General features: G+C 41.4%; 1 protein-coding gene across 7 annotated transcripts in view; it reads right to left on the bottom strand.

Moving 5' to 3' along the window:
• The window catches only part of CENPC (centromere protein C), a 127472-nt gene that overhangs the window by 66913 nt on the left and 38482 nt on the right, over nucleotides 1–22077 (bottom strand). For 6 of the 7 annotated variants that reach the window (XR_011848779.1, XM_072114920.1, XM_072114938.1 and 3 more), the window contains 7 exons: nucleotides 17881–18035; nucleotides 16359–16449; nucleotides 14471–14619; nucleotides 13076–13166; nucleotides 4510–4608; nucleotides 3336–3835; nucleotides 453–852 (listed from right to left, as the gene is read on the bottom strand). Coding sequence is in view for 6 of the 7 variants with exons in the window: in XM_072114920.1 (XP_071971021.1) it covers nucleotides 453–852; nucleotides 3336–3835; nucleotides 4510–4608; nucleotides 13076–13166; nucleotides 14471–14619; nucleotides 16359–16449; nucleotides 17881–18035 (1485 nt within the window). In the remaining variant the exon portion in view is untranslated. The remainder of the gene's footprint in view (nucleotides 1–452; nucleotides 853–3335; nucleotides 3836–4509; nucleotides 4609–13075; nucleotides 13167–14470; nucleotides 14620–16358; nucleotides 16450–17880; nucleotides 18036–22077) is intronic. The other variant, XM_072114948.1, reaches the window with a different exon arrangement.

Raw genomic sequence — 22077 nt, 5'->3', positions numbered from 1 at the left:
AAACAAGCTTCCGGCCGGACCCAACAACCTTCCGGCCCGCATTCACAATGCTGTGAATAGGAACGGATAGGCGTACCCGGCCACGGCCGGCCGGAAGCTGAATGCACCCCCTCTGAATACCGGAGGGCACCGGAAGGTAAGTACATCTTTATTGTTTTAAGCAGCACGCTCCCAGCCACCTATAGTTTTTTTCCGTAACTCTCGGACAACCCCTTTAAGGGCAGGCTGGCGAGGATCGGGGGTGAGTATCGCTGGAAGGTGAGTATTAAGTTAATTTTTTTAATGTGCTTAACATCGGGTTCGGGAGCCGCCGCCAGGGATCAGGGCACCGGAGGGTGAGTATTACATTTTTTTTTTTTTTAAATTGACTCGTGTATAAGCCGAGGTGAGGTTTTTCAGCTCATTTTTTGTGCTGAAAACTTGGCTTATACACAATTATATAAAGTACTTACTTTGACTGCAGACTTTCATCAATCTTTGTCTGTGCTTCATCACTGTTTTCATTATATAAACTTTGATGCAGAGGTTTCCCATTAACATTTCTCTCTTTCCTTTTCTTTAGGTCTGTTTTAACTTCAATTTTGCATGCTCTTTTCAGTAAGGCCCGTGTGGTAGTTGAAGCCTCAAGAATCTTTTCATCTTCAAGGTCATTTGGAATATAGTCCCTCATGGATTCTGGTTTGTGGTTTGCCTTTGAAGATTTTACAAGCTTGCTAGGTTTCTTAGTCTTCATTTCAGCAACATTCATTTTTGTTTTTTCCTCTTTCTCTAGTCCTTCCTCCAGTTTTTTTTCAGTTTGTTTGGATTTCTTTGTGTTTTTAACAGCATCTGTGGATTTTACATTACTTTTACCTAAAATTTAAAGCAAAAGAAGGCATTTTATTACTGTACAAAAATTACAGCCTCACTCCACTGAAACAAAAGGTATCTAGATACAAAGGTTTAATGACAAAATGGACCACTATTTAAAGGGATTGAATGCAGCAATGTGTTTGAGTATAAAACTTTCCTTACTACACATCAGCTTCAGAGGTTTTGTTCTTGTACTGTGTGCAGTTTGCATGTCACCATTAGACCAATGACAGGCCACAGCTGTGACATTGGCACAAAAGGCATGTCAATGCTCTGTTCAGACCGTGCATCAGAGGTGCCTGATTAAGCATGTGACGATCAAGTACTGACTTGCCACCCAACACTTACCTATGACTCCAGAATAGCACCTCTGTAGCAGTTACCAGTGGAGCTGACTGATTCAGAATGAGCGTGGGATTTAAGATTCAAATTGTGTCGCAAGACAATGCACTTACATATATATACACCAGGAAGAAGACGGTGAACTCCGGCGGACCTGAGCGGGGAAGCTACACATAAAGGATATCGGGCGCACAATCTTAGCGAATCGTGCTAGAGTGCATAATCGTCGGACACTCTGTACCTCGTGAACTTCAGCGGTCAGGTATGTAAATGTGCCCCAAAGTCTTTATCCGGGAGGGAGGCATACAGCAGAGCTGACTGTATGTGTTATAGGTGAGTTGGCAGAGCTGTCATTGTGTTTTTATGGCAAAAAGATAGATATAGAAAAAGAATGCCACTCGCCATTTAGTTGCAAAGTCTTCTTAGAAAAACATTTATTTCATAGTTACAGGCATGAAAAACAAGCACAAAGGGGATAAAGGGAGGACTGTGAAACACCTCCATATGTGAGGTGTTTAACAGTTCTCCCTTTATCCCTTCTGTGAATTTTGTATATCTCTCTTTTTGCAATTTTTTATACTAGCTAACTCTGAGAATAGAGCACCACTGATTCTTTGACAAAAGGAATCTATATTCACTTAAACGATCACCCAGGTGTGTCCAATTTGTGAACAAGCTTATTAGGTGACTATTCACACTGAAATTTCAAGATGTAGCAGTGCCATTCTTCCTTCTACAAAAATTGTCATTGAGTTTTATATCCATCTCATGTATCTCATCATCTCTCATCTCTGATCGGTCTAACCTCTCTTTTTCTATGTATCAGATACTAGTAGAATGTTCAGAAGCTAAATAAAAGTGTAGACCCTGATAAGCACTCTGTCAGCACACAGAAATCATGAAGTGTCTGCTTAGAGAGTCGCCACCTACACTTTGGAATTTTACACTGACCAGCCTAAGGAGTGATAGTAGCTAAAACAGCTAGCTAACCCAGTAAGGAGGGTCAAAAATTTTCTTTAAAATTGGAGAACTGATCAGCATCCAGGCGAGCTTTAACACAGTTCACAGTGGGCTGACAGGGCTGAATGGTAACGGTATATTGTTCATAGCTACAAAAATGTGAAAAATAAGGTTAGAGTAATGTAGCTCACAAGGAAAAGACTCCACCTTCAAATCGGGATGGAAAAAATACTTATCTTCACTTAAACAATTTGCATACACAATGGCAAAGCATTAAGAACATCAAAGACTGAAACTAGCCTACATGTTTCAATTAATCAAGGCCATGATTAAAATGCTTTTATCGAAACTCCAAGGCTAATTTCAGTCTTTCTCTCTTGCTGTTCCTTATCCTTTGCCATTGTATATGCAAACTTCATTTTATCAGAAATTGGCACAATTTACTATTACCAGTATGGTGGAAAGCAGATTAACACCTTCCAGATCATGTTTCTTTCATGGATCAGTGTGGTGGCATCATTCAGAAAATCAACCTTCAAGTGAGATGTAAATTGGTTGTATAAAGTCATAGAGGTGCAGATCTCAGCATTGAAGTCAAGCTCTCCCCACCTCAGAATGAAGGAGATCTGGTTAGTGATGTATCTGGATGTAGGACCATCAATTACAGTGAAAACGGCAAGGAAAGGAAAGCTTGACTTCAGTGTTAAACTCTCTGCCTCCTTGATACAACCAAATTACATGTCAATTCAAAGTTCATTTTCTGGACAATGCCACCACGCTGGGCCATGATAACATACCGGTAGTGCTTTATTAGGTCAATTTCTGCGGACAGGTTTCCTTTAACAGCGTTCATTACTTCAGGTGAGCTGACCTTCAGTGTGTCTTGTGTGCTGTACTGTTCTCCAACAAAATGTGCTCACACTGCTTGCTGCTCCACAACCACTTCCCATAGTGTACAAGCTCTTAACACACCTTTAGATTAGTTCAATGTAGAGAGCCGAGTGCAGAGCACTGAGAAAACATGGAAAAGATACATACATCCTGGAATATAAATCCATTTTTCATACTCTTGCGGTTGCCAAGAACACACACAAAAGTTTTGTTACACATCTCTTCAGCAATGCTACCTAACATAGCATGTAGCTGACACATTCCCTTCAACATACAAAAACACCCCTTACCTTTTCTAAGTTGGATACTGAATTTCTCATCTAAATCACCCAAAAAATTTTCAGAGCACAAATCATCCATTTTTCGAGGAGTAACCCTGATATAATGTAATTGTTGCCCTTGGTTCATATCATTAGAATTGGCATTCACTGTATGATTAGAGTCATTTTCTTCAAGGTTTACAAATGGAGATCCAGCATCCTGATGAATACTTGCAATGTCTTCTACGTCTTCAGGATCTTGCGATGAAGCCACTTCCATGCCTTCTGCAACTTCTGGAACAGTAGCTTTCATCACCTCTAATCCAGGGTCATTGACATGCTTATCAGTTTTCAACAAGTGTTGGACAGATTTCTGTTTCTTATCAACACAATTAATTTGTGAAGATTTTGCCTTTATCGGAATGGTCAGGAGCTTTAATTCATTAATGTCTGCCAAGTCTTCAATTACAAACTCTTCCTCAGGAACAGTGGTTGATGGAGCAGTAGCTTCAGAGACTACAGTTGATAACCTGGTATAGTATACAAGAACAACAAAAAACGTGATGAAAATTCAAAAAATGACAAGCTATTCACAATAACTGGTTACAGGCGGTCCCCTACTTAAGGACACTCGACTTACAGACAACCCATAGTTACAGACAGACCCCTCTGACCTCTGGTGAAGCTCTCTGGATGTTACTATAGTCCCAGACTGCAATGATCAGCTGTAAGGTGTCTGTAATAAAGCTTTATTGATAATCCTTGGTCCCATTACAGCAAAAAATGTTTAAACTCCAATTGTCACTGGGGCCAAATTTTTTTTTGTCTGAATCTACAATTATAAAATATACAGTTTCGACTTACATACAAATTCAACTTAAGAACAAACCTCCAGACCCTATCTTGCACTTAACCCGGGGACTGCCTGTATTAATATTGGAGAGCAACTAGTTACAACCACAATGGCGTCTGATCTGCAAGCAGCATGTTATAGGCAGTAAGAGAAGCAGATTTATATATTTTTGCTTTCTGCTCAGGCGGTGTCTAGTCATGGTAACCAACCGGTGTGTTTGTATACATGTAGGTACTTTTCTATGAGAACTCAAAAAAAGCAAAACTTCTTACCAAATTGCCATGGAATGAGGTTAAAATTTTTTTTTTTTATTTTGTGATCTTTAATGTAAGAAATTAGTGATAGACAAACCTATTGGCTGTATGTCCAGCTGTTGCAGTCTTAAAGAAAAGATCAGAAAAACTAATTTTTCTGGCATTCTGATTATTTATTTTTTCTTCATTCACCATCCTAAAATAAGCAAAGAGGAAAAAATAATCAATACTTTAACATACAATTAATACCTCTTAAAACATGTAGGGCAGCATCACACTGCCCTTGTCAGTCTATGAACCACACACACTGGGGCTTATTTACTAAGGGTGCAGTGGCCGCAATTTTGTCGGGTTTCCCGACTTTTTAGGGATGGGGCCGGTGATTGTGTCGCACGCGATAGGATTGTGTCACAACCACGCCAGCTTTCACGCGACACAAATCCAGGGGCGGGCCGTCGGACCATCCGATGGATTCGGGCTAAGCGTGGGATTTAACATTTAAATTTGTGTCGCAAGCCAAGCACTTACATGCACCAGGAAGAAGAAGGCGAAATCCGGCGACCCTGATCGTGGAAGCTACACATGCAGGATATCGAGCGAAGGATCTACGTGGATCGCGGCACAGTGCATCATCGTTGGAGAGTCCGGAACGGGGATCGCGACTCGGACAGGTAAGTAAATATGCCCCACTGTGTTCCAAATTATTATGCAAAAAATTGTTTAGGAGTGATTATTTTTGTCAAAAAGTAAGAAAGTTTGTCAGTTACACTCATTGATGGGGATGTGTGTCAGGGCTAATTATATCACTGAAAGCAATTGCAGACACCGGTGCTAAATAGTTTGGCAGGTGTGTCCAATTAAAGGCAAGACTACTTAACCCTTCAAGGACCTCGCCCTTTTTTGTTTTTATTTTTCACTCCCCACAGTCAAAAATCTATAATTTTTTTTTTTAACACGTAAAGAGCTGTGTGACGGCTTGTTTTCTCCATCACAAATTGCACTTCATAGTGATGATATTGAATATTACATGCTGTTAAGGAGATTGCACTGGTTTCGGACACTCAGTTACCGTGCAAACCCCATATACCTTGCACAGTATCCTCACCCAAATACAGCCCAAGCATCTGAGCAAAGGCCAGACAGCTCAGACTCCAGTGTGCACTCCTGATTCCCCAGGATACACAGATAAGGTGCACAGCTCTGAATCCTGCCGTTCTGTCACCAGTCTTCCAGGATTCAGAGAGGGGGGAGAGAAGGGTGATTAACCCAGATGTTGAGTTTTTTTCTCATAGATGGCTCCAGGTCTGCAGGAGAAGACAGACGGTTCTACACTGGATATACAGTGGTCAGTGGCGCACATGAGGTAGTACAAGCAGAACCACTCCCTCCACACAGGTCAGCGCAGGAGGTGAAGTGACGGCACTCAGGGAAGTGTTACAGCTGGTGGAAGGTAAAAAGGCAAACATCTATACTCAAGGTATAGTTCTGGGGTCTAAACACAACTATGAACCCATATGGAAGGCTAGAGATTTCCTCACCTCTGCAGGGACCCCCTTTAAGCAGGGCACGCTGGTTAAAGAGTTCATGGATGCTCCCTTACTTCCACAAGAGGTGAGGATAATAAAAGTAAAAGCACACACAATTTGGTAACTCCACAAGCCAACGGCAAGTATGTGGCTGACGGGATGGCGAAGGCAGCTGCACAGATGGAGCCCAGAGACTGTCCTGAAGTCTCAGCGGTGAGTTCTGAGCTTAAAGTTTGATCCACAGGTGTTCCAGTCCCTGGTGGCCCGAGAGTCATCATAAGTGAAGGAAGTGTGTAGGAAAGCTGGAGCCCAGATGCCGATGGGACCTGGATGCTGGGAGAGAGTGTGTGCCTGCCCAGAGCCCTGCACCCAACAGTAAGTCGAGTAGCCCACGGACACACACATATCCAAAATGGCCATGCTAGCGCTCATAAACCACCAGTGGTTTGCCCCGGGCATTACTACCCCTGTCACTAGAGTAGTGAAAGCCTTTATAGTTTGTGCCCGCCACAGTCCGGGTAAGGTGGTAAAGACCCCACAGAAGGTGACACCGAAGCTGCTGTATCCCTTCCAGAGACTGCAGATGGATTTTATCCAGCTACTAAAAAGTGGTACGTAGGAGTACGTGCCTGTGTGCATTGATCTCTTTCCAGGGTGGCCAGAAGCTTTTCCCATGACCAAGGCTACTGCCAGAGCTGCAGCCAAGAAGTTGGTGAGTGAGATTTTTTTGCAGGTTTGGGCTTCCAGAGATCATAGAGTCCGGTCGCAGAACCCACTTCACTGGACAGGTAAAGACCTGAAGCCTTGTCCCTCCTGGGTGTAGAACAGGCCTTGCACACCCCTTACCTTTCCCAAGTTAGTGGTGGAATTGAAAAACTAAACAGCACTCTTAAGTTAGAGATCCAGGAGGCCATGGAAATAACAGGGAAACCATGGCGCGAGTGCCTTCCTGCTGCAAACTATTCAGTTAGGACCACCTCCAACAGAAAGATGGGATTGTCCCCCTTTGAAGTACTTTTTGGTTGTGCACCCAGGCTAGGCCCCTACTTCCCACAGACGCTATAGCTGGCAGGAAACCAGGTGGGACATGCCACCCAGTTGAGCCAGGCCTTGGAAAAGGTCTGCAAAAGTGTTTCTGATTCAGATCCAGACAGAAACCTCAGGACGCATAACCTGAAGCCTGGAGACTACGTGGTGGTAAAGAGACACCAGAGAGAGAGTCTGGAGCCTCGCTACGATGGTCCTTTCCAAGTCCTGCTGACCAGTGCCACGTCTGTGAAGCTAGAGGGAAGTCAGCACGCTTCCACGCTTTCTATTGCAAACTTACTTATTCTTCTTGCTAGCCGGTCTCTTCTGACTGACTGTATGCTCAGGGACACCCCAACCATGACTATCACTGTATCTATAGGGCTGACCAGGATGCCCCCAGGGTAGGAGACTTTACCTATGGTTGGTGCAACAAGACAATGACCTAATATAACATTGACAGCACAAGTAACCCTGTATTAGCAGTGTCTGATGTGTACTGGATTTGTGGGGATAGGGGAGTCAGGTCAAGCCTAGAGGCTGGGAAGGAGAGTGTACTGTGATAACACTTGTGCATTCCTTCATCGTGATCCCCACGGATAAGGTTGATCAGACACATAAAGAAAAGGTGGAGAATCTCAAAGGATTCTGAAAGTCTAAGAGAGAAGCACCTAGATGACAACATTTATATGAATACAGTGGGAGCACCAAGGTGGGTCCCAGATGAGTTCAAGGCCCACAATCAGATATGGGCAGGTCTAGAGTCCATTATTACCCAGGTACCTATGAGCAAAGATGTTGGTTGGGTTAACTGTTTTTATTGTAATCAACAGAGATTTGTGAATTATATCCGAGATGCTTCCCGGAACCGCATGGCTTTGGACATGACCCTTGCTGAGAAGGGAGGAGTCTGTAAGATGGTGGGAGTGGCTTGCCGCATATACATCCCAGATGACATCGCCCCCTATGGATCCATTACCCATGCACTTAAAGAGATTGAAGGACTGTCCAGGGAACTCAAGAGAAACTCTGGAGTGGACACTTTGTCCTTCACTTTGTGGTTGGGGGATTGGAAGGGTTTCCTTTAAGTGGGGGTGATATAGGGGATTGTGATTTTGCTCTTGTCACTTGTTGCGTGTTGTGTGGTCCCCCTCATCAAGTCCACCATGTCCAAGATGGCCGTCCAAGCGTTAAGAACCACAACAGGAGAAGTGCCCGGAGTGGAGGATGATGCTGCCTGTTGGAGAACCAGCCTGTTTACAAACCTATGAATTATGGGAACTCAGTGATGTGATCTGAGTGTGCAGGCCTGTAACCCCTGAGTGACTGGCCTCCAGGGGATCTGGTGAAGAGTTAACAAGTCCAGCAGGTGAGGGCTTAGCCTACCTGTGGGGACCTGGAGCTTGAGGAGGTCGCTCAGGATGGATTTACTGGCCAGCAAAGCTCAAAGGGGGGAATTGTTAAGGAGATTGCACTGGTTTCGGACGGCATCTTGACTACTGTCCGCCATTTTAGATACAGCGGCCATGTTCCCTGACCATTGTCAAGTTAATGTCATGATTCAAACTTCATTTTATGTAACCTGTTTGCTCGCCTGTCAGCTAATACCCTTTGACATTTAATGAGAAGCCAGTCTGTCCTTGATGCTACATTATATTATGATTCTGGAGTCCGCTTATCTTCTTCTTCTCAGCAAATTAGTATAAACAATATCTGTGTACAAGGTCCTTGAGAACTGAGCACAATTAATTAATTTTTTTTTTCCCAGAATGTGCTGATGACCAGTATACTATTCACGCCTACTCTTCTGTCTGTGATATTATGCATTTTGGGAGATTAAACGAGAGAAGATCTTTACATACACTAAGAGATTGACGTGTCTTAGTTTTGTGTTCAAGTTCCTGGTACTAGGACAACCATGAAATGGTTAATTAGGACTCACCTTACAAAAGTCAAGAGGGCAGTTGGGGCCCTGCATAAAAATCCCTATGCGGTGTACTGGGAAGCGGGAAAAAAATTAAAAATGCTGTGAAATTGGTGAACAAGCCGCATTTGCAGCGTTTTCTCGTGGGCTTGGAATTTAAGGCTTTCACTGTGCGTCCCAAATGACATGTCTACTTCATTCTTTGGGTAGGTGCGATCACGGCGATACCAAATTTGTATAGGTTTAACAATGTTTTCATACATTTACAAAAATGAAAACCTCCTGTACAATTTTTTTTTTTTTAATTTTTCCCATCTTTTGCCACAAATAACTCTTTTATACTTCGGTGTACAGAGCTGTGGGTGGTATTTTTTTGCGACTTTTGATAAAGTTGTCAATACTACCATTTTTATGAATTTACGACCTTTTGATCACTTCTTATTGAATTTTTTATATTTTTCAAAATGGCAAAAAAGTGCCATTTTCGACTTTGGGCTCTTTTTTCCGTTACGGGGTTAAACACGGTGAAAAAATGTTATTATATTTTGCTAGAACTAGCATTTTCAGATGCGGTGATAGCTTATGGGTTTATGATTTCTATTTCTAGGGAAAGGGGGGTTGATTTGAATTTTTAGGTTTTTTTATTATAATTTTTTAAACTTTTTTTTAATTTGTACTTTTACAAATCGCACATTGTAATCAATAGATTGAAACGAGACAGACTTTGGAAGACCCAAGGCTGTCATGGCAACGGATCGCCGCTCGCCGATGACGTCACAGGGAGCGAAGATCTTCAACAAGATGGCGGCGCCCATGTGCCGCCATCTTTTTGAAGCCCCCGGCACCTTTGCCGGCAGCGATGTGCGGGTGTTACCGGTATGTCTTTGCTGCGATAAGCACAATCGGTTCTGTGATCACACAATCAAGAAATATATAGCTGATGCACAGCACACGTGTGGGTGCTGATAAGAGAAAGTTGAGGACTCTTTCCAACAGGAAATTATGTCAGGTTAAAAAAGCAGCTGCAAAAATAATGCCTTGTCATAGCAGCAGACAAGTTTTTGAAGCTGCTGGTGCCTCCAAACATGTGCACAAACCTCATCATCAACTACAAAAAACATTTAACTGTTGTGTTGACAAAAAGGGTTTGAACACCAAGTATTAACCCCTTCCCGCACCTTGATGTAACTGGACTTCATAAGGTGTGGGTACTTGCCGCATCATGACGTACAGTTATGATAGTCATCACCTGGGCTCAGAAGCTGAGCCTTTGCGATCAACGTGGGATAATCCCACCCTCACCAGGTGGTCGCCTCGTTGGCTGTTGGGGAGTGAGCCACCAGATTGGTGGTGAGCCGTGCAGCAAAGCCCTGGTGGGCAGGGGCCTAATCTTTAAATAGACAGACACGGATAGACTGGTTTACCAATGTAATATGCCAGCTGTCTGTGTCTGCATCTATGTTTAAGCCTAAGGGTGAAGACACACATGGCGTTTTTGGGCCGTTTTTACTAAATGCATTTTCAGATTGTTAAAAACGCATGCGTTAAAAAACGCATCCGTTTTTTAAAAACGCAAGCGTTTTTTGAAAAGGCATGCGTTTTTGTCCGTTTTTCCGAAATTGCGCAATGAAAAACTGACAAAAACGCATGCGTTTTAAAAAAACTGATGCGTTTTTTAACGATCTGAAAATGCACTTAGTAAAAACGGCCCAAAAACGCCATGTGTGTCTTCACCCTAAGGCCGGCAGCACACGTGGAATTGTGAACCCATTTTTGGGGCATTTTTAAGCAGTCCGTCCAAAACTGCATGTGTTTTTAAAAAAAACAATCAAAAACGCATGGACTTTTTAACGGACTGCTTAAAAACTGAACAAAAACGGGTTAAAAGCGCCAGGTGTGGCATCCCCCTAAGGCCGGCATGTACCCAAAAAGCCACATGTGCTTCCGGCCTAAGGGTGGTGGCACACGTGGCGTTTTGAACCCGTTTTTTTGGTCCGTTTTTAAGCAGTCCATTAAAAACCGCATGCATTTTGAAAATGCATCCGTTTTTGACAGTTTTTCCCAATTGACAGTTTTTCTTAATTAACATAATTGGAAACTGGACAAAAACTGTCAAAAACTGATGCGTTTTCAAAAACCGCATGCGGTTTTTTTAACAGACTGCTTAAAGAGGACCTGTCATCCCCTTTACTAAATTAATTTTTACTAAAGTGAGCAGCTCCTAGTGCTTGATCAAACGCCACAGTGATAGACTGATAGCGTTACCGGAAACCTCTGGTAACGCTATCAAACACTGCGGCGGTGTAAAGTGTAATCATCGGCCAACTATTGTTGGCCCATGAGCCATCAGAGACTATCAGAGGGGGTGGTGGCACACATGACGTTTTGAACCAGTTACTAAAGTAAACTAAAGTAAGCAGCTCCTAGTGCTTGAACAAACGCGGCAGGGTATAGTGTAATTGTCAGACAGCTCGCAAAGCTGTCCGATGTATTCATGAGGGGCGGTCCAAGGCGCTGCCTCTACCCCGGACCGCCCCGCTCGCTCCATAGGCAGGCATTGACTGCCGAGCGCTAGGCGGCAGTCACAGCCCCTAGTCACGCCCCAAACCCGCCCCTTCATGAATACGTCGGACAGCTTTGCGAGCTGTCCGACAATTACACTATACCCTGCCGCGTTTGTTCAAGCACTAGGAGCTGCTTACTTTAGTTTACTTTAGTAACTGGTTCAAAACGTCATGTGTGCCACCACCCCCTCTGAATTATGTGACAAAATTCTGCGTTAAGGCGGTGTGATTGTAGTGTGCTCTAGGAGTCAATACTCAGGCAATAGTGACAAATGTGATATTAGCAGAGTCTCTTCACCCGCATTAGTTTCGTGCACACTTGGGCTATACTGGATTGGAAAAACGCAACACTTACCCAATCGGCTAGAGTGCATGAAAGCCTGATTTTTGATTAATATATTTGGGTATATTAGGCCCAGTTTTAATGAATAATAAAGTGTGTTTTTAAACGTTCTACCCTTCAGGCAGATACATCATAGTGATCACCTGGGCTCAGAAGCAGAGACTTTACGATCATTGTGGGATCCCCGCAGCATGTAAAAGCCGGGTTCCCGGCTATCGCGATCCCGGGTGTTTAACCCTACAGACGCTGCAGTCATGGTGACCGCGGCATCTATAGGGGATTACAGGGCATTACAGAGACTATCAGGGCACAGAGGTGCTGACAGTTGCTACGACAGCACTGAAACATATTGAAGGACCCCAGGGCTGCCTTCATAGAAGCCTATTAGGATTGTGCTGAAGTCTGCATAGGCAAAAAGTGGAAATCCGTATGGTGAACGCCGTAAAAAAAAACAAAAATGATGTTATTTTCACAAATGACCTAATAAAAACAGGATAAAAACAGGTGATCAAAAAGTAATATTTTCCCCAACATGATACCAATAAAAAGTAAAGCTTGTTACGCAAAAAACAAAAATCCGTTAATGCATGGTGATACAAAACCAAATGAATTTCTCATAAAAGGAGTTCTATTTTCTGCAAAACAAGTCAACCATAAAAAGATATACAAATGGGGTACTGCCATAATCGTGGTGACCCATAGAATAAAGATAACATATTTTTATTGTACAATGTGAAATGATGGGGGAGGGGGTAAAAACCCTAAACCAGAATTAATAATTATTTTTACCACCACCAAGAAATAGTTAATAAAATCTCAATAACAACTACTGAATCCCCCTAAATGACGTACCTAAAAAGTAGATCTCAACCCGCAAAAAATAATCTCCCATATGCACAAATTACAACAAAAATTAACGTGTTAATGCAGGTGCATTCGGTCAGCCAGCCAATAGTCAGCCATCTGTTATTTGCCAGCCCACTGTATATTTTATACAGATACGGTAGGGATAAGGTGCCATACAGTTCAATACGTAACAGAACAGAAAAGACCATAGGGTCATGTATATGAGGCCTAATACCCAAGGGTAGGCCTCGTAACGATAGCAAATGCATTTCCATGAAAATGTATGCAATCAATGCAAGACACTGGGTGCCGATTAGTGATCTCATGTGGAAACAAATGTGCAACAGGGCCGAACCCAGAAGTCTTTACAGGTCTAATATGTAAAATAAATTAGATAATTAATATAACTTAGAAAGCAACAAGATAAAACAAACCTTTCACCTGTGGCATTACTAAACCGTGATGCCTTCACATTCTCAGGTTTCTTCTTCAAACTACTGGGAGATTCAGTTGAAATTGCTTTTGCTTGAAAGAAATAATCAAGAAATTTTACTGGAAATGACTTATCGCAGTCTCTACAACTTGCAAACTTTTAAGATTGATATTTAAAGGGGTGTTATCATTTCAACAAATAAATGTTACTGTTTTAATAATGAATAGCTATGTAACTTTCCTATATACTTTCTGTATCAATTCCTCTGTTTTCTAGATCTCCACTTGCTGTCATTCTACAGTAAGCATCTATGTTTAGTGGATAAAAATCTGTTAATTTTCTTGTGAAGGACACACCGATGCACAGCTCATTATAACACACAGCTCTGATTACTCTCTGTGATATAATGAGCCGTGCACAGATTTCTATCCACTGGAAGAAAACATAGAGGCTTCCTATAGAATGACAGCAAGCAGAGATCTTGAAAACCGTTAGGAATTGGCGGTCCCCTACTTAAGGACACCCGACTTACAGGCGGACCCATAGTTACAGGTGGACCCTTCTGCCCCCTCTTACCCATGGTGAAGCTCTCTGGATTACTATAGTCCCAGACTGCAATGATCAGCTGTGAGGTGTCTGTAATGAAGCTTTATTGATAATCCTTGGTCCCATGACAGCAAAAAAAATTTTAAACTCCAACCGTCACCTGGACAAATAAATTTTTGGTCTGGATCTACAATTATAAAATATACAGTTTCGACTTACATAAAATTCAACTTAAGAACAAACCTCTGGTACCTATCTTGTACGTAACCCTTGGACTGCCTGTATTGGAAAATTGTATAACAATAATTATTTGCTGAAGCAGTCATATCCATACACCCTACACTTAACAAACAGAAACTAATTCTCAATTCACAAAAATCTACACTATACCTGAAAAATTATTGAACATGCTGAAAAACACACGACAAAAGATTTACGTCGAATAAAAATCACAAGAATTTCATTACATGCAGTCCCCAGGTTACGTACAGGATCAGTTCTGTAGAATTGTTCTTAGGTTGAATTTGTATGCAAGTCGGAACTGTATATTTTATAGTTGCAGCTCTCGGCAATTTTCTTTGGTCTCTGTGGCAATTGGATTTTTAAAAATGTTGGATTGTAATCAGATCCAAAATTAACAATAAATCTTAATTGCAGACACCTTTAATAACAGTTATAGTTGTTTATTGTAGCCCAAGGCTAAAGTACAGTAAATTACCAACATCCAGAGGTCCGTTTGTAACTAGGGGTTGTCTGTAAGTTGGCTGTTCTTAAGCAGGGGACTCCCTGTAAATATTTCATTTTTGCTGCAATATTTGTCCATAAGAAAGCCATAATTTTATTGTCTTACAAGAAGTCCGTTCAGGTTTATCTTCATTTGGTTTAGAAGAAGATGGGTAAGCCGTTTTCTTTTTAAAAGGAAAAATCCAAGTATTCGAACTACAGCTGTTTTCTTCCTCGATAACAAAATTATCTTCAGTAACAATATTGTCTTCTGGCCTGTGTTAAAAAAAAGCAGGTCCAATTAAAAGATAACTACAGTAAATAAAAAACAGTAGCACTGTTAGCCCTGAAGAACACAGCCACTTTTAGAATCAGGATTTATTTTTACCGTTTATCGCCTAGCAACATAGGCTTTATGGTAAGTCAGTATAAAAATACAGAACTTTTTTTTTTACTAAATTTTGAAAACTAAAAACAAATTTACGGAAAAATCACTTGCTTTTTGCATGGCCATCTTCTGGGGGACATAACATTTAATTTTTTTTTGTCTGTGGAGCTGTTTGACGTTTTGTTTTTTGTGGGCTGAGTTGTACTTTTTATTGGAATGATTTTGTAGTGGATATGACTTTTAACTATTTTTTCTTATATATCACGTTATTCAATATGGTTCAATAATGATTTTATTGTAGAGGATATTACAGAAACAGTAATGTGTTTAAGGGAAACCTACCACTTTAAAATTGTACTTATAAGCATCAAATACCTTGCACCAGCTCAGGGTGAGCTGGCGCCAGATCATATCTTCATTATTTCCATAAAGCGCTGTAATGCTTTTTAATACTTTTTTAATCTTTATATTCTAAGCAGCTTCGGCGCACGGTGATACGCGCCAAAGATATGCTCCGGCACCAGCTCATCTGAACTGGTGCACGGTATTTGATGCGTAGAAGTACCATTTTAAAGCGGTAGGCTTCCTTTAATCATTTTTCACTTTTTTTTTTTACATTATATGTTAAGGGTTTTAATAGACACTTTAATTTATCATTATTTATTTTTGATAGTTGTATATTTTTTTTTAGCCCTTCTGTGACACCTGAACCTGATCTATTGCTCACTTGTGCTCCTTAACACACTTCAATATAGCACAGTCTAGCAGTCAAATGCCCCTGGTTGTCCTCAAGAGCAGATGTTTCCCTGCTAGCAGCATGTGGAAAATCCCAGGGGCTTCTTGTAGTCAGCAGAGAGTGAAAACAGACTGAGGCTCCTTTCACATGACCATGTCAAAACGTGTATGCTACCCATAAGGTACCATTGCCGTATAGGTATCCTAGGACCCAATGCATTTCAATGGGAAATACGCCCATTGCGCACTGTGTAGTCAGCAGGAGAGCCAAGTCCCTGTACAGATCTGTGGATGCAGTTGTCTGCTGCAAATGATAGTGAGGTTCTAGCTCTCCCCTGTTCCCCTTTGTCTTTAACCCGTAGTGCTCACACACCAAAGATTATAGACTTCATGTAACTATTTCAACTGCTGGTCTATAATACTTATTCCATGCTCAATCATCCTCCGCATGATAGTAGGTAGAAAGCTAGTCAATGTATAGATCCTCAGTTATTATTTATCACTGGAGTTACTTCATGAGAGAACACAAAACCCCATGGAAAGTGAGGACAGCTTATGGACCCAGTTTTGGGGCAAAGTCTCCGCCCACTTCGCTGCATACGAGTAGGAGAATTGATAAGTAGTTTAGAAAAGAAAATGCCATTACTCCATAATCAGTACAACATGGTCATCTTTTTGTTTGTTTTGAAAGGGAAAACACATATTAATTTGGTAAAAATCATTATAAAATCAGAGTTACACTTTAAGTATATTATAAAGTTCATTATTATGATCTGCACTATTCATTAGAAATGCGGTAACAAAAGTTTAGGTTATGTGTTATGTTAAATTAATAATATCACTTACAAAGTTATAATTCTTATGACTTGAAAATAAACATGATAGAACAAACCTTTCCCTTGTAGCATTACTAAACCGTGATGCCTTCACAGTCTCATTTTTCGTCTTCAAACTACTAGGAGCTTCAGCTGAAATGGCTTTTGCTTGAAAGAAATAATCAAGAAACGTTACTACAAATTATTTTATCCACAGCTCCTACAACCTACAAACCTAACTTTTAATAAATATAGTTTTAAAAATTTTACATTGAACAACAAATAGAAATAAATTTGCAAACATCTATGGAAAAAGTGCACATCCTGAAAAAAAAGCACCACAAAAGATTTACTGTATACATTTGAGTATACAAAATACAGGAGTACACAAATATTGAGTGACCCAAATATAAATTTACCACAAAATACTGGGAAAATGTATTGAGGCGAGTATAAGCCTAGAGGTCAAAAATGCATTGGTTGAAGACTGCCCCCACTGACTAAATGGCCCGCAGACTGCCCCCACTGACTAAATGGCCCGCAGACTGCCCCCACTAACTAAATGGCCCGCAGACTGCCCCCACTGACTAAATGGCCCGCAGACTGCCCCCACTGACTAAATGGCCCGCAGACTGCCCCCACTGACTAAATGGCCCGCAGACTGCCCCCACTGACTAAATGGCCCGCAGACTGCCCCCACTGACTAAATGGCCCGCAGACTGCCCCCACTGACTAAATGGCCCGCAGACTGCCCCCACTGACTAAATGGCCCGCAGACTGCCCCCACTGACTAAATGGCCCGCAGACTGCCCCCACTGACTAAATGGCCCGCAGACTGCCCCCACTGACTAAATGGCCCGCAGACTGCCCCCACTGACTAAATGGCCCGCAGACTGCCCCCACTGACTAAATGGCCCACAGACTGCCCCCACTGACTAAATGGCCCGCAGACTGCCCCCACTGACTAAATGGCCCGCAGACTGCCCCCACTGACTAAATGGCCCGCAGACTGGCCCCCACTGACTAAATGGCCCGCAGACTGGCCCCCACTGACTAAATGGCCCGCAGACTGGCCCCCACTGACTAAATGGCCCGCAGACTGGCCCCCACTGACTAAATGGCCCGCAGACTGGCCCCCACTGACTAAATGGCCGCAGACTGGCCCCACTGACTAAATGGCCCGCAGACTGCCCCCACTAACTAAATGCCCCGTAGACTCCCCTACTAACTAAATGCCCTGTAATTCAATACTTACCTATGGCACTCCCTGTAGCTCATCTACTCCCTCAGCTTCAAGTTTAGCAGCGTGGTTAGAGAAGGGTCCATGCACTCTTCCAACTCACACGCTATGAGGTCATCAATAAGTGCAGTCTTTACCCATGTCGCTACACAGGAAGCCAAAAGAGAAGAGGAGATGTAGAGATTGCCAGTGGGAAGCCCTACGCTTATTTTTTTTATATACTCAAGTACAAGCCAAAAATGGTGTTGAAAATACTCGTGTATATATGGTAGGTTGACTATAAAATCATAAGTGTGTAATGAATTTTTTTTTTTGCCCCAACATTAGTCCATAACAAAGTAATAATTTAACTGTCTTACTAGGAGTTGGTGCTGGTTTATCTTCATTTAGTTTAGTGGAAGATGGGGAAGCCTTTTTCTTTTTTAAACTAAGATCCCAAGGACCCAAATTACAACTGTTTTCTTCCTCAATAACAAAATTATCTTCATTTACAAAATGTTCTTTTGGTCTGCTTCTAAGAAAGAAAAACAGTATGGTTAAAAAAAAAAAACCTGCGGTATATATAGGCACACATGGTGTACAATTATATGCCCTGTAAACCCTGAAGAATGCTGCCACTTTTGGCCTTCACAACCTTTTTTTTTTTATTTAATGCATTCTACATCCATAACTTTTTTGCTCTCCACCTCCAAAAAAATTCCAACTGTGGCAAAATTGGCAAAAAACTCTGCATTTGCGCCACTTCTTGTGGGCTCAGTTTTTACGACCTTTCACTTTATTCTTTGGTTCGGTACGATCACAGAGATGCCAAATTTACATAAAATTTAATGAGTTTTAATACATTTCGTTTCGCCATGTTCTGACACTAATAACTTTTTCATACTTTGGTCTACGGAGCTGTGTAAGGTATCATTTTTTGCAAGATGTGCTAGTGTTTCATAGCTATCATTTTGAGGACTGTGCAACCTTTGGATCACTTTTATTACATTTTATGTGATATAAAATGGTATAAAATTGGTCTTTTGGACATTTGTGTGCTATTTTCCATTATGGGGTTCACTGTGGGGAATAACTGTTTTGTGTTTTGATAAATCAGGCATTTTGGGACACAGCAACACCTAACAGGTTTGTGATTTTTTTGGTTTATTACGTTTTATATTAGTGCTAGAGAAAGGGGGGGCGAATTTTTAGAGTTTTTAATTTTTTTTTTACTATTTTTCAGACCATCTAGGGTACTTTAACCCTAGATGTTTGATTGTTCCTACCATATACTGCAATACTACTGTATTGCAGTATATGGCAATTTTACACAGTATTCATTACAATGTACCACTTACAAAGACCTAGCCATGAGGCCTAGTACTGTACAGACATGAAGCAGGCATACTGTAAATGTTTTTCAGTAATTTGGGTGGTATGTCTTTATGGTAAATTTAACCCCTTACCGACATGTAAGGTAGTATTATGGTCACATGCCGGGTGCATGGAGAGGGCTCACGGGATGAGCCCTCTCAATAGTCGGTAAGTCTTTGCTGCAGATTGCAGTAAAGAATTACCAGTAACACCCTGCTAGCAGCGATCGCGGGTGTTTTCCCACCGATCGCATGGGCTCCGCCATCTTGCCAAGGATCGTTGCTCCCCATGACGTCATCAGGGATCAGCGATCCGTCGCCATGACAGCCTGTCTCGTTGTAACCCCTCAATAATAATGTGGTATCAGTATACAGGCAGACCCCGGGTTACATACAAGAAAGGGTCTGTAGGTTTGTTCTTAGGTTGAATTTGTATGTAAGTCGCTACTGTATATTTTATCATTGTAATCCCAGCCAGAACTTTTTTGGTCTCTGTGACAATTGGATTTTAAAAATGTTGGATGGTCATAAGAACCAGGATTAACAATAAAGCTTAATTGCAAACACCTGTAATAACTGTTACAGATGATCATTGTAGCCTAGAACTAAAGTACAGTAAATTACCAATATCCAGTTTGTAACTAGGGGTCGTATGCAAGTCGAGTGTTCTTAAGTAGGGGACCGTCTGTATGGGAAGAAAATCCCTGTATACTGCCATAGTGTAGCATGGCAGTATACAGTCATATGAAACCGTTTGGGCACCCCTATTAATTTTAATCATTTTAAGTTATCAAAATTGGGGTTTTTGCAACAGCTATTTCAGTTTGATATATCTAATAACTGATGGACACAGTAATATTCCAGGATTGAAATGAGGTTTATCTTACTGACAGAAAATGTGCAATATGCATTAAAACAAAATTTGACAGGTGCAAAAGTATGGGTACCTTTATCATTTGCTTAATTTGAATACTACAAACTACTTTTTACTGACTTACTGAAGCACTAAATATGTTTGGTAACCTCATTGAGCTTTGAACTTCATAGCCGAGTGTATGCAATCATGAGAAAAGGTATTTAAGGTGGCCACTTGCAAGTTGTTCTCCTATTTGAATCTCCTCTGAGGAGCGGCTTCATGGGCTCTTAATCTCTCTCAACTCTCAAATGATCTGAAAACAAAGATTGTTCAACATAGTTGTTCAGGGGAAGGATACAAAAAGTTTTCTCAGAGATTTTACCTGTCAGTTTCCACTGTGAGGAACATAGTAAGGAAATGGAAGACCACAGGGACAGTTCTTGTTAAGCCCAGAAGCGGCAGGCCAAGAAAAACATCAGAAAGGCAGGGAAGAAGAATGTGAGAACGGTCATGGACAATCCACAGACCACCTCCAAAGACCTGCAGTATCCTCTTGCCACAGATGGTGTCACTGTGCATCAGTCAACAATACAGCGCACTTTGCACAAGGAGAAGCTGTACTGGAGAGTGATACAATAGAAGCCATTTCTGCACGTCACAAACAGTATCGCCTGAGGTACGCAAAAGCACATTTGGACAAGCCAGTTTCATTTTGGAAGAAGGTCCTGTGGACTGATGAAACAAAGATTGAGTTGTTTGGTCATACAAAAAGGCGTGGTGGCCAAAAAACACAGCGACCCACTATAAAATTTGGTGGCGGTTCCATCATGCTTTGGTGCTGTGTGGCCAATGCCGGCACCGGGAATCTTGTTAAAGTTGAGGGTCGCATGGATTCTTCACAGCATCAGGAGATTCTTGAGAATAATGTTCAAGAATCAGTGACAAAGTTGAAGTTACGCCGGGGATGGATATTTCAGCAAAACAATGATCCAAAACACTGCTCCAAATCTAGCCAGGCATTCATGCAGAGGAACATTTACCAATGTCCTGGAATGGCCATCCCAGTCCCCAGACCCGGATATCATTGAACATCTGTGGGATGATGTGAAGAGGCTGTCCATGCTCGGCGACCATCAAACTTAACTGAACTGGAATTGTTTACTTAAGAGGAATGGTCAAAAATACCTTCATCCAGGATCCAGGAACTCATTAAAGCTACAGGAAGCAACTAGAGGCAAAAGGAGGACCTACTAAATATTAATGTCACTTTTCTGTTGAGATGCCCATACTTTTACACTTGTCAAATTTTGTTTTAATACATATTGCACATTTTCTGTTAGTACAATAAACCTCATTTCAATCCTGAAATATTCCTGTGTCCATCAATTATTAGAAATATCAAACTGAAATAGCTGATGCAAAAGCCCAAACTTTGATAACGAAAAATGCTTAAGATTAATTGGGGTTCCCAAACTTTTCATATGACTGTATGGTAGGATTGATCAGACAACCTATGGTTAAAGTACCCTAGGGAATCTGAAAAATAGTAAAAAATTTTTTTAAAGTTAAAAAAAAATTATAAAAAAACCCATAAAAATTCAAAATCACCCCCTTTCCTTAGAACTGATATAAATATAAATACAGTAAAAATCATAAACACATTAGGTATCACCGCGTCCGAAAATGCCAGATCAAAATATAATGATTTTTCCCTGCGTTTAACCCCTTAACGGAAAATAGCGCCCAAAGTCGTAAATGCTACTTTTTCTGCCATTTTAAAAAATATAAAAATTCTATAAAAAATGGTCATACAGTGCTAAAAATGGTAACATTGAAAATGTCAACAAAAGTCGGAAAAATGACACCACCCACAGTCTCAGCCCACAGAGTATGTGTATAAGCTGGGCATAACATATTGGACACTGTAATGGCATACTTCTCAGAAAAATTACATTTTCCAGTGTGGATTCAATACTTGAAATACAAGGGTCTATGCAGGCTTAGCCAACATGTACAATCAGACTACTCCTGCTTACCACATCTGCATTAAACCTTAGGTTACTGCATAAAAATACAGGGCTGTTTAACAGACACCTTTCATTTGCATGTATGTCAGATACCTATGCTCCCAAACTACAACTTTCAGGTTTCTCCACGAGCCTAGCCTAAGGACTCTTGGTGACATATGTAAAAACCCATATGGGTGGTCACTAAGGGTTTAAAGTATTTCTAAGCTTATACCACACTTAGTGAAATGGTAAATTCCAAAAATAGAATTATGGAAACTTTGATCCCCATGCCGGCTTTGAAGGCATGGGGATAAAAAGTTACGTTGCTGCTCAAACCAT

The sequence above is a fragment of the Engystomops pustulosus genome, chromosome 1, assembly GCF_040894005.1.
Source record: "Engystomops pustulosus chromosome 1, aEngPut4.maternal, whole genome shotgun sequence".
Classification (NCBI taxonomy): domain Eukaryota; kingdom Metazoa; phylum Chordata; class Amphibia; order Anura; family Leptodactylidae; genus Engystomops; species Engystomops pustulosus.
This window is presented reverse-complemented; position numbering and strand designations above follow the sequence as displayed.